This window comes from Trichosurus vulpecula, chromosome 6, assembly GCF_011100635.1.
Source record: "Trichosurus vulpecula isolate mTriVul1 chromosome 6, mTriVul1.pri, whole genome shotgun sequence".
NCBI lineage: Eukaryota > Metazoa > Chordata > Mammalia > Diprotodontia > Phalangeridae > Trichosurus > Trichosurus vulpecula.
The window spans coordinates 3812621-3825496 of NC_050578.1; the positions used below are offsets into that span (position 1 = coordinate 3812621).

The following is a 12876-nucleotide window of genomic DNA, read 5'->3' on the forward strand; positions in this document are numbered from 1 at the left end:
GATGCTTCTTGGGACATTTCTTGCACGAACCTCCCATGCTCTAAGTTTGGCTCTCCCACAATCGGGATTCTTTAGAAATTGTGCTGAGAATGTTGGCATTAAGGGTGTCAGCGGGCAGGCAGCTTGGGATCCCTGAAGGCATTCCCAATTCCATCCAGAAACAGTCTTCGGTCCAAATGTCCTTAGTTTATCTTGGAGTGTTTTTGTTCTTTATGTAAGCAGAGCACTGTGGGCAGGGGTGGGGGGAGGGGTCTGTGCAGTGCTTTAGGGGGCACCTTCCTTGTCTCTATTCCACTAGACTGGAGCTCCTTGAGAGAAGGGGCTGTCACTGCTACCTCTGTATGGCCCGCACTCGGCGTAGTAGAGGCGACTTGCATGGTCCCCTTCCCACCCGACTGCTGTCCAACACCGATCTCGGGTCCTGAGATGCCCCAGCAGTGCGGCTGGCAGGGTGGCAGCACGGGGATATCCCTGGGCTCTGTATCCTGATGGAGACAGTGAATTCCAGGTCCAGGTGAATAGCACGGACAGGAAGACCTTAATGAGCCCCCATCTAACTCTAGAGATTCAACAGCTTCATCAAAGCTCAGATGTTAGAACTAGAAGGGGATTTTGAGACCACCTAGATCAGTCCCTTGGTGCACAGAGTCTGGAAGACTCGAAGTGTAAATCCAAATGCTTTCTAGCCCTGGGACTCTCAGCAAGCCGCTTCACCTGTTTGCCTCAGTTTCTCCAAATGTAAAAGGAGACCATAATAGCACCTCCCTGCTGGGATGGACGGGAGGATGAAGTGAGATGACATCTGTGAAGTGCTTTGCCAGCTAATCAGAGTTCATGTTTCTATGCCACTTTAAAATGCACAAACGTTTTCCTCGACAATCCCATGAGGTCGTTTGTTGTTCGGTGGTGTCCACTCTTCTTGACCCCTTTCGGGGTTTTCTTGGCAAAGATACTGGAGCGGTTTGCCATTTCCTTCTCCAGCTCATTTGACAGATGAGGAAACTGAGGCAAAGAGGGCCGAGTGACTTGCCCAGGGACACCCGCCTAGCTAGGAAATGTCTGAGGTCACATTTGAACTCGGGTCTTTCTGACTCTAGGCCCAGCGCTTTATCCACTGCACCACCTGAGGTAGAATTCTCATTGGGATAGAGAAACTGAGGCACAGAGTGGTCCAATGACTGGGGACATAGTGAAGTGACTGCCAGAGCAGCTGGGGTCTCCCCAGCACCCCAAACTGGGGATTAATAAGCTAACAGAAGGCAGACTGGGCAGCGGGGCAAGAAGCAAGCTTGGCTGATTTCTGGCAGCCTCCCTCTTCCCTACCTGATTTCTCACAGGAAGACTTGAAGGTAACATAAGACAACATGGAGGCCTGGGCACACGAGGCAGCTGAGACCAAGCCACGCTTGGTATCCATCCATCCATCTGTCCTGCTGCTGCTCCTCGAATGGCCATGACATCGGACTGCCCTGGGACTACTTACGATTCCTTAGACTCCTTCCCAGCCAAAAGCCTCATCCTTCATGGCTACCACTCCCCATACAGATGGTCTCTGCCACAGAATGTCAGCTCCTCAAGGCCAGAAACTATCGTCTATCCCCAGTACCTGGCACATAGTAGGCTTTCCCCTTCTAAGGCATCGCACAAAACCTCAGCTTCTTCCAGAGTGCATGTATGTCAGACCTCCTGTCTCATCTATAACTGCCTATCAGGCATCTCAGACTGGATGTCCCATGGATATCTTGGAACTCATTATCTTTCCCCCAAACCCTCCCCTCTCAGGAGCTCCCCGCCGTCCTTCCAGTCACCCAGGCTCGCCACCTCATTGTGCTCCTCGACTCCACCCTCTCCCATCCCCCAAATCCAGTTACCAGATCTTATTCATCTTACCTTATAATCTCCCTGGCATGTACTCCCAGACCGTGACACCGCTGACCCCTGGTGCAGGTCTCTATCACCCTGCACTAGACAATCGCAGGGGCTGCAAACAGGGTCTCTTCCCCATTCCAATCTACCATCCACTCAGTTGTACTCATTTCACTCACCAGCAAGGTGATGTTTAAGATTCTGCAAGTCAGGCTTCAGCAATATGTGAACTGAGAATTACCAGAAGGGCAGAGGCAGAGGAACTAGAGACCAAATTGCCAGCATTCTCTGCATTATGGAGAAAGCAAGGGAGTTCCAGAAAGACACCTACTTCTGATTCACTGACTCCACTAAAGCCTTTGACTGATCACAATACAAAGAGATGACAGCACCAGATCATCTTACCTATCTCCTGAAGAACCTGTATGTGGGCCAAGAAGCAACAGTTAGAACCAAACAAGGGACAACTAATTAGTTTAAGATTGGAAAAGGAGTACGACAAGGCTGTATACTGTCATCTTATTTAACTTATATGCAGAGTACATCATGCGAAAATGACAGACTGTATGAATCAAAAGCCAGAATTAAGGTTGCCAGAAGTATCAACTCAGATATGCAGACAATACCACTCTGATGGCAGAAAGTGAAGAGGAATTAAGAAGCCTTTTGATGAGGGTGAAAGAAGAGAGTGTGAAAGCTGGCTTGAAGCTTCACATCAAAAAAAAACGAAACAAAACAAAAAACCCCAAACCCACTAATGTCTTGGCAACCAATCCCATCACTTCCTGGTAAACAGAGGGAGAAGAAACAGAAGCAGTGTCTGATTTTACATTCTCGGGCTCAAAGATCACTGCAGACAGTGGCTGCGGCCATGAAACAGAAGATGCTTGCTCCTCGGAAGGAAGCTTTGGCAAGTTTGGACAGCCACTTAAAAGCAGACAAAGGTCCGTGTAGTCAAAGCTGTGGTTTTTCCGTGGCAACATATGGTGGTGAGAGTTGGACTATAAGGAAGGTCAAGCGCCGCATAATCAATGCTTTCTAATCGTGGTGCTGGAGAAGACATATGAGAGTCCCTCAGCCAGCAAGGAGATCAAATCAGTCAATACTTAAAGGCTATTCCCTAGAAGCTGAAGCCACATCATGAGAAGACAGGACTCCTGATTTTGGGAAGGGAGAAAAGAAGAAGGGGCTGGCAGAGGAGGAGACGGATGGATGGTGTTGTGGAAACAACAAACGTGAACCTGGATAATACTTGAGGAGAGAGTAGAGGACAGTAGGGCCCGGCGTGCTGTGGTCCACGGGGTCGTGAAGAGTCAGACATGACTGAACAACAAGAGTGACGTGATCAGATGTGCACGGGAGGAACATCGCTGTGGTGGCTGTGTGGAGAGCCTAGAGGCAGGAGGCGATCAGCTAGGGGCCTATGGCCATGATAGAACAGGAAGGAAGGACAGGAGACTGGTAACCATGGGAGCAGAGGGAGGGGGCCAGGTGGAAGAGATGACCTGGAGGGAGAACTGGTAACAGGAGGCACCGATGAGGTGTGAGGGAAAGGGAAGATGCTAGGAGGACTCTGAGGTTGCACTCTCGGAGGCCTGGAAGGTGGGTGATGTCCCTAACAGAAATAAATAAGGAAGTTAAGAGAAGGGAAGGTTTTGAAAGGCAAGAAAGTGCACCTTGCTTTGGAGCTACTCCCTCAGTGCCGCCCCCCCCCCCATTTTTAATGCTGCTCTTTGGTATGAAATGCCAAAAAAAAGAAAAAGAGCAAAAAATGAGCTATCTTTGGCATGAAATGTTTTCAAATGTTTTCAAATCCAGCTAGCACAGGTCCGTTCCAAAGTAGGTGTGGAAATTCTCTGACTTCTCTACTCAAAGACACTAATTGCTCAGGAGTGGTTCAGAAATGCAGGATTTGAGAAAACCAGTGGCACTTTGGGACTAATTAGGTCTTACACGGCCCAAAGAAGACACATTGCAAATGAAGTACTCTTCAAGGGGCTTCTCTGACCGAAAAGTTGGGTTATAAAAGTAACTACTGGATGCAAGGAAATACAGCTTCCCCTTTTGTACACAATGACAGAAGACCTGTGCCCTGGCCAGAGGCACAGGGTGGGAGAGGGAGGGCAGCACGTAAGAAGTCACAGCACTGGCCAAGACATCCGTGTCATGAGAACGTCTGCTTCCACTCATCCAGGCCCTTACAACTGGTCAAATGAGCTCCCTTAAATGGCCCCCCGAGTGACTGTATCAAAATTACCAATACGCACAGCTCCCAAAAGAGACAGAAGACACCACACCTCTGCAGAGATGGGAGGCCTGCAGGTGTGGAATACAACATGTTTTCAGATTTTCTGGATGTGTTAATCAAGTTTCACTGTTTTTCTCTCCTTCCTCATTTTTTCTTCCTTTAAAAAATTACATCATTATATGGGGTGGTTCTCTGGAAGAAGAAAGGAGGGATATTGGGAAAAGTAACAACAAATAGCAATAAAATGTATTTTGAGGGACAAAAGGGAGGGAACTGTCTTCAAAGCCTTATGAGACACCACAATCACGTATCATAGATTTAGAGGCAGATGGGACTAGTCATGTGATCAGCCCGCTCACTGAAGCCCAGAGAAGAAAGGTGATAGTGTCTTGAGGTCACAGGGGCAGCAGTAGGTGTTAGAAGCCCAATTCATACGCAGGTCCTCCTACATTTGGAGGGCAGTTAGATTGGCTCTTCGGGCTAGGCACAGGGGACAGGAATGGGCAGTTGCCAAGAGAGGTAAACTAATAGTGAGGCAGTCCAAAAATGTACGGTTGGGGGACGGGGAGGTTCCCTTCTCCAGATGTTTCTGTGAGGGCTGGACATCCACTTTCCATATGGGACCAAATTCACTAGATGGCCTCTGAGTCCTGGGATTCTGAGGTCTATAGCTTGTCTGAGGTCCAAACAATGACGGACTTCGTACAGGAGGCTGGGCTAAGTCAGTCATCCTGAGTCATGCGGCAGGGATGTGTCTGAAAAGAAATGATTCAGACAGAATTTGCACCATTCACTGCCCATGGACTGCTGGCTGGTGATGACTGGGGGCTTCCTCCTGGCAAGTGCTCACTGGCCTCCCTCCATTATCAGTCAGCATCTAATCAGGGCATGGAAACCAGTCTTAAGGTGAGCTGAAAAATTTGAGGACGACAGATCTGCTTGCAAGCGGCTGACCAGACTTGGCAGCCTCTCGCGTCCTCTGCTAACAGCTACAAGCCTATGTTTCTAAAGCAAAGGTCTTAAGCGGCACTTGCCCTCTTCCCTGCACAAGACACAAGCCCCTTTCTTTTCAGGACACTTAAGGCCTGGCTCCAGACTACCATTTCAGATCTACTCTGCGTTACCCCAGCCCAGGAAGGATTTACTCCAGGCAAACCAGCCCACCTGCCTGGAGGCCACCCCTTCCTCAGTTCTGTGCCTGAAATCCTCAGTGTACTTCAAGGCCAAGCTTGGGTGCCACCTTCTGCAGGAAGCTTTCCCTGAGCCAGCTACTGGTGCATCCCCCTCTTCACGCTGCCCTGTGCTTAACTGGTGCTATATACTGTATCCCCTAGGAGAAGGCACACTCCCTGAGCACAAGGAGTTTTTATGCCCTCAAAGTCAAGCGCATTACCCTGCACGGTAGGATCGATGTTTAAACTGACATCCCCCACTAGTCCCCTCCAAATGGAATAATGCATCTTCCCAAGACCTGTGTCCTTGAAATCTGCATTCTTTCTGAGTTGGACCAATGACACGAGGTGGACTAACATGCTAATATCACGCATGAGTACATGTGCTTTGAGAAAAAGAGGAAGAATCAAATTAAGCCCAGACTTAGGATTTGTGTGCCAGGCAACGATGTGAAAGCTGGAGCTTTATCAGAACGAGGGGCTTAGGAAAGCTGAAAAGGGACTTCCTTCAAGTGTCAGGTCTTGCAAACCACCAGGAATGTCTGGGGTCCCCAGCATTCTGAAGTACCTCCCTGAGGGGAGGTCTCTGGTCTGCCTAAAAAAATGACTACAGCTAGCTGAAAAGAGGAGCCAGGAATTGGGCTCTGCCCTATCTCTGCATGGCTCACTCTCTTGAGGGAATGAAAGTCCGACGTGAGCGGCCTCCGAGAAATAAAGAAACACCAGCGACCCAAATCTGAGCATCGAAGCTGGAGTGATGGGCTGCTGGTGCCTCCCACCCCAACCCCAGCCTTTTAAGAGCACTTCCTCAGCAGGTGTGGAATGTTCTGCTCTCCCCTGTGCCTCCACCACCACTTGGCTGCACTGACGGGAAGCGACAGTTACGGTGGCCCTGGTGTGTCAGACTGAAGCACACTCTCCCTCCTGTGAAAGCCCAGAACAGCCAGGATGAATTATTAATCCAGCTCACAAAAACACACTCAGGCTCGGTTTTCCAGCTGACCACACTTCAAATGGCAGGAGAGATTAGGGATAGCTCAATGGTAGCTTTTAGTGGCTTCAGGGCTTCAAATGTGGCACACCACCCAGAGGAACTGGAGGCCCTCATCTGCTTGATTTCATACCCAAAATACAACTGCACCAGTGTACGAGTGTGTACACACCAGAGATGAGACGGTGAGGCCTTTGTGTTCCAGATAATAAACTCTAAACTGCTCCTGGAGAAGCAGGTGGGCCTAGGACAAACATGCTGTCAGGAACCCCCAGTGATCTAAGTAACCTTGGGCAAGCTGCCTTCAATCGGCCCACCTGAAGGACCCCTCCCAGCTCTGCTTCTCTCCGACTCTACGCCCCTCCCCCCCCCCCGCCCTTGGATAGCAGGTCCCAGAAGGCTTGAGCCTGTGCAAAGCAAGATGGTGCCTGTGAGACTCAGACACAGAACACAATGGTAGAGACAAGGCACCTCCACAGAGACAAATGGCAAGTTCTCACCACAATACCTTATTAAAAAACTGCCTCAGGCATATTCCAAATTCTACAGAACTCTGAGATTTGGCTGTGAGGTTCTGAGAGAAAAGAAAAAAAGACGGCGGGTGGGGGGGGGGGCACGGAGATAACTGGAAAGGGGGTAGCAGCAGGTTGGGGAACACCTGGATGAAGCCCAGCTCTACCTTAATGAGCTGGTGGTGGGCAGTCCCTGTTAACTTCTCTAGGCCTGTTTTCTCATCTCTAAAACAAGGAGCTAAGCTGGCTCATTTTCAGTGGAAGGTCTTACAAGACAAAGAGACACTGTCCAGGCACAGGATGGATGGAGCTGTCTCCTGAGGTCTGAAGGGTTCCGGCTGGCTGGATGACAGCCTGTTGGAGATGCTGCAGAGGCATCAGAAAGCTGACAGCACATCCCTGGGGCCAGCCTGAACAAGAGGATGCTTCACCTTCTCAAGGAGAAGAGCTGTCAGGTTACATTGGATGAAGGTGAGTCCTTCTGTACTGATGCCTTCAGTCACTCATCTGCAAGATTATTTTGATTTTTAAAAATGGGCACAAATAAATTTGATGGAAGCAATGTCCAACTGCATCTCCAGAGGGCTTACTTAGGGAGACCCCACAGTGGGAGAAAATATATACACTTCTGAGCATGCTCACTGCATGGATTGATTTTGCTAGAATATATTTGTTTATAATTGGGGGAAGAAGTTGTTGGGAGCCGGGGTAAGGCAGGGTAGTGACAGGCCCTCTCCTCCCTCAACAGTAGGGAGCAGCTGTTGAAACACTTTCAAAAGGGCACAGAGAAGAGGAGGAAGTACAGGAGTAAAACAGACAAGGAATGCCATTTTGAAAGTAACATGTTTTATTTATTATATGCATTTTAAAAAGCATATGAAATGCAACGGTTCAGGGTTTCCGAGATCTTTTGTGCTCTGCTTTGTATATGGAGATGCTGATTGGTTTTGTTTTTGATGTTTGTTAAATTTAGAATTTAAAAATTAAATTTAAAAAATAGAACCCTCTCCCCCCAAATGTATACAAATACAAAATATCGCCACTTCCCTTGAAAAAGTTGGACCTTTTGAACCAAGAAAAATCAGCATGGTATGGCAGAGATTCCGAGTTCAAGGATGGGGCTTTGAGTGCTGGCTCCGTCAGCCCATGGACCTTCAGCTAAATAAGGTGGCTGTATTCAATGATGATGGAAGTTCCACTCAGCTCTAAACCTATGGTCCTGTGATTCATGCACGCTGCAGCTGGGAATTATCCATGTGGACTGACTCCAAAGGTTCAGTGCCTTTTCCATTAAGCCAAACCGTTTCTATAGATGTGGTTAACTAACTCGATTTCCCATACAGACCTGAACAATAAATTCCTGCTTTTGTTTAGTTCAGAAAAATTTCCTCTGCATTCATAATAATACAGTATCACTCGCCCAGAATGTTTCACTTTCTCCTCTGTAACAGTCTGCACCTGGAGACTCCGGGAGGTAGACATGGTCTGAGGCAATCCTTCTGGTCATAAGCTGTCACGAGAACCGAGGTGCAGAGCACCGCCATGTGGCTTTTGAATTAGGGGCCATGGAAACCCAAAGTCTTCCTACAAGCGCCCCAAATTCCTTCTCCTCCCTTCAGTCATCCCCAAGGGCATCATTAATGGTACACTGATAGTGAAACAGAGACCAGGGAGAAAGTCCAAAGAAGAATCAGTAAGGGAAAGATGAAAAGGAAGGTGAGGACAAAAAGCAGAAGGTAGCTGGGGACAAGAGCAGTGTCTGCCATCCAGCCAATGGATGCCACTTTTAGATACAAAACCGATTCCTTTGTAGCCCACAAGGAGAACCAGACAATGTCCTCTGGATTCTGGAAGGCTGCATCAGACCACGACTTCCCAAGCCTGCAACGTCTGAGTGAGCTGTTGATCAAGTCCTTTGGAAATAAAATCCGAATGTTTCAGCCATGCCTTCAAGTTGTCTTTCACTGTCCAACAAGAGGCAGTGCTCGGGTCACTGTCCTGGACGATCCAGGTTTTCCCAGGGCTGCTGTTTCCCCACAAGTGGGCACCCCTCCTAGAGCTTAACTAATGCTGCTGAAGAGAAAAAAGACAAACGGAATTCACTACTCCCTCGAACATGGTTCTACAATGATTTTATTATAAATAGATTCTGAGAATAAACACACGTTGCATTCAGTTTTATCTGCAAACTTGCTCTAATAACAAAAGGGAGACATGGAACCATGAGCAGAAGCAGAGTTAAACGTCAGATGACGACGAGGGTGGCAGGCACCTCTTTTGCCAGGTGAGTGAACCCAAGGGAAATGCCTTGCAGCCAATCAAAGCAAGGCCGGAGGAGGCTGGTATCTTGCCACTTGGTTCTGTAAACAGAGCCATTTCCTCTCCACAGTCAGAGAGAAGGGGCCACCCTCCAGTTGACACCAGCTTAAGCATCCTCAGTTGAGATCCTCCGTGAATGCAGCTGATCAGAAGGGAAAGCACTCACTGTTTGCCCGGAGCAATGTCAGAATAATCCTTCAAGACTCCGGCCAAGTGCTCATTGTGAGTCTTGAATCTCCGTTTCTTCTGTGAGACAGGTTTCTTCCTTCGCTGAATGGGAGCCTGTGGAAAAAATGGAAATTAGCAGTAGCATTTATTAGCAGGCAGGCTACTTGGGATGGGGGGGAGGGGGCGGCGTTAGCCCTGAGAGCCGCTAGACCCCGTCTCATTGTCCCTCAGAAAGTTCCTGGGCTGGAGCAGGGGCATGATCTTTGAAAACAGGATCTCTTTAGGTAAAAACATACTAGTTCATGTGAACTGGTAACAGCAGAGAAGCGGAGGAGGGACAATTAGGACATCCTGTTTTCTAACACTAAGAGCTGAATTCAAAACTAGGAGTAATTGGCCTTTGGTGCTTGAAGGGTCTGTGTGACTGCGTGGTGGCAGGGACTCCCCCTGCCCTTCCCATTTCTATATTTCTTGCTCATAAATACTCCCATGAGCCATGCAGCCTCATTGTGATTCTTCTATCATTCCTTGCGCTCTCCATTCACGGTCACTCATTCTCACGCCAGAACAAGACCTCTCCAGCATGTCACCACCCCTACCGTGCTACACCCCTACCGCCCATCATATATCTCCCCAATGCCCTTGGTGTGACCTTCAATCTTTGACACATTTGGGAGCCATCTCAAGACACAGCATGAACACCAGTTTTCAAGAGGCAGGCTTTTACAACAAGCATTTGGGCATCCTGAAAGCGTTGTACAATTCCCCAACAGTCTGATTTCTCTTCCTATGCACTTCCAGGCCAAGTAACTACCCATGAGACATATACTGATGAAGCTGACAGGATACCATGCTCAGCTGGGTGCTCTGTGGAAGTCATGCTGGCCACTGTCACCAAGGAGGTTTTCTCCTTGGTTGAAGGTGGGACATCTCACCAATGATCAGGGCTCAGCATGTCTCTGCCATTCTACAGTCCCATCAGCCATACAATCTGGTATCATTATGACAAACATATGGTACAGCCTCCATGGGTTTCTGCTCTGATACCTAACCATGGTGCAGAAATGACTCTGAATTCTTGAAGCTATAGGCCCAAGCATTGGCAGTTGTGGCTCTCCCACACTAGAGGAGAACTCAGTGGATCAATCCTGGGCCATGCCCTGAGTCAGGCACACTCTGGTGAAGAGACCTGCCCCAGGAGATACGGGTTCAGGCTGTGTCTCAGATCTGTTCTGGCACGGATTAAGAAAGGCCCTCCATGTCAGACCAACAGACACATGTGTATTATGTCAATGCCCTCACAATCAAAGTGGGAATGGGGAGGCTCATGAAAATGGATCTGGAAAACACACTCAGGGTTAAGAGTTGAGAGGCCAAATCATGAAGAGTAAAAGGAAACAGATTCTGTTATTTCCAGACGTGACAAGACTCGTTGCTGTGATGGGGGAGCCCTAGCTCTCATCTTTCTTCTTTCTGGTTCATCACTCAGCAGAATCACTTGCTTTCTTGTAAACAAGTAGGGAACAAGGTTGGGAGAAGGGAGAAGTGGGCTGGGTGGCATTTGGGACACTGCCTAGCACTTCTGAAAAGCCCTAAGGCTGTCCCTGAAACATGGTCCCATCTTTTTTTTTTAACAATATTCTTTCAGTGATACCACAGGATTCTAAGTCCTGGCTTAGTAATCTATTATTGGTAGAGATGTGTACTGGCTCAATTATTCTGGAAAACAATCTGAGACCAAGGAAGAAAATTCAATGAACTGTGATCTAGTAATCTCACTCCTAGACAAGCTGGTCAAGGAAGTCAGACGTGGAAAGGCATCAAGTAGCTAAAAACAGCTTGTCATCCATGCATCCATTACTTTCTCCAGAAAGCATTTTAAAATACCTTTTGGAGTACATGAACTGGCTATTTTCACTGACTCCTCTCCAAAAAAGCCGCCTTGATTCAGTGTTACTGAAACACCACTTCTGGCTCATACATACCACTTTCTTCGGTCCAGACTCCTGCATGGAAGAAATACCCTGTCGCTTGAGATACTCTTCAATTTTCTCCTCATCCATAGAATCCACAGTGACGCTCCTCCAAAGTTTTTGAAATTCTGCATGAACAAAGTAAGCATCACTCTACATTCAGGGATTGCAGACTGTATCTAGTACCCAGTGAAAATCAAGACTCAGACAAAATCATTCACTTCAGAGTTGAAATTAAAAGAAAAGAAAATCTCTATTCATGTAAACAAAGAGGCACTGATATGCCTCTAGCACCTATAAGTTGGGACTTGAATAGAAAAGAGCCCAGGGAAAGGAAAATCTTGCTTCTCTGGAAAGGAAATACTAGGAGGAAACTGTCCAAGCTGTCAGAAGAAAAGGAAGTAGTACAGCCAGGCTCTTCCCTACATCCAGAAATCACCTCAGACTAAATCCTGATCAGGAAACCCAAGAAAAAAACTCTTGGTGAGGCTACCCAGGAACACATGTGCAGACTTCCCACACAGCATGAGAAGGGTTTGGTGGAATCCAAAGGGACCTGACCTTGAGCAAGGAGCAGGAACAGGCGGTAACTGATAGCTCTGCTGCTCACCACCCAATGCTGGGGGCAGAGATCCAGTGTGGACTCAAGGAGGACACTGGCAACTATGGGTGGTGATCAAGGGCAACGGACAACAGGCAGCAGTGGGCCCTCAGCCATGTCTGAAGTGTTGAGCCAGTATGCAAGCAAGTACCAGCTGTGTGGTTCTGATGGTGGGAAAGCAATGGGATAGCAGAACCAGCCCAGACAGAGAAGTCCCAGACCAAAGGGAAGCCTCCAGTCATCACTCTGATCCAGTAGAGATTTCCAGCTGCCTGAGAGGAGCTGAAGACAGCAGCAGTCTACTGGAGCTCCAATCAAGGGCAAGCCCGCAGAAATGTTGCTTAGACCCAAACGCAGATCAGGACCTTGCAGCACTCGTACCAGAAGGGCAGCAGTCACACTTTTTCTGGATTGGATTGTTTTGAGCACACTAAAAGCTTGCAGGTCCCCATCCTGAACTGTCCCTGGGATCCCAACACACTAAATACCCAAAGAAAACAGTAGCAGGAAGCAAGAAGACACAAAACAGGTCCAAGCACAGTCTAACCATTCCCTACACAAGTGTCCAGAGCCCGGCCCTAATATAAAGTCCAAAGGTGCAAAGTAATAAGCAAACACACACACACACACACACCATAAAGAATTACTAGAGTGATGAGAACATTTAAGACACAAACACAAGAGAATGACTCCAAAATATCTCCAAAGAGAAAAAAACAGCTTGGGGGCAGGTTCAACTACAATTCTAATATGAGATGAAGCAAGAGTTAAAAAAAGAAAAAGAGCAAAAAATGAGCTATCGATAAAATGAGCCATTAAATGCACTGGAAGGAGCGATTGGAAAAGGAACAATAAGAAGCAAAAAAGAGAAAGGAAACGTGAGTTATAGAAGAACTGGCGAGAGAAGTAACAGCTTGGAATGAGGAAAAAAGCTGTACCCAAGCAACAGACTTCTTGAAAATCAGAATGAACCAAATAAAATTGAATAACTATGAGAAAGCAAGAAATATTAAAAAACAAGGTTTA

The 12876-nt window shown here is 47.8% G+C and overlaps 1 protein-coding gene across 2 annotated transcripts in view; it reads right to left on the minus strand.

The window, feature by feature from the left end:
* Nucleotides 1-7618: 7618 nt before the first annotated feature.
* GTF2E2 (general transcription factor IIE subunit 2) overlaps nucleotides 7619-12876 on the minus strand; it is an 84566-nt gene continuing 79308 nt past the window's right edge. For both annotated transcript variants that reach the window (XM_036764684.1, XM_036764685.1), the window contains exons 7-9: nucleotides 11262-11377; nucleotides 9275-9390; nucleotides 7619-8862 (exon numbers count right to left, since the gene is read on the minus strand). In XM_036764684.1, coding sequence (XP_036620579.1) covers nucleotides 8850-8862; nucleotides 9275-9390; nucleotides 11262-11377 — 245 coding nt within the window. In that variant the 3' untranslated portion in view covers nucleotides 7619-8849. The remainder of the gene's footprint in view (nucleotides 8863-9274; nucleotides 9391-11261; nucleotides 11378-12876) is intronic.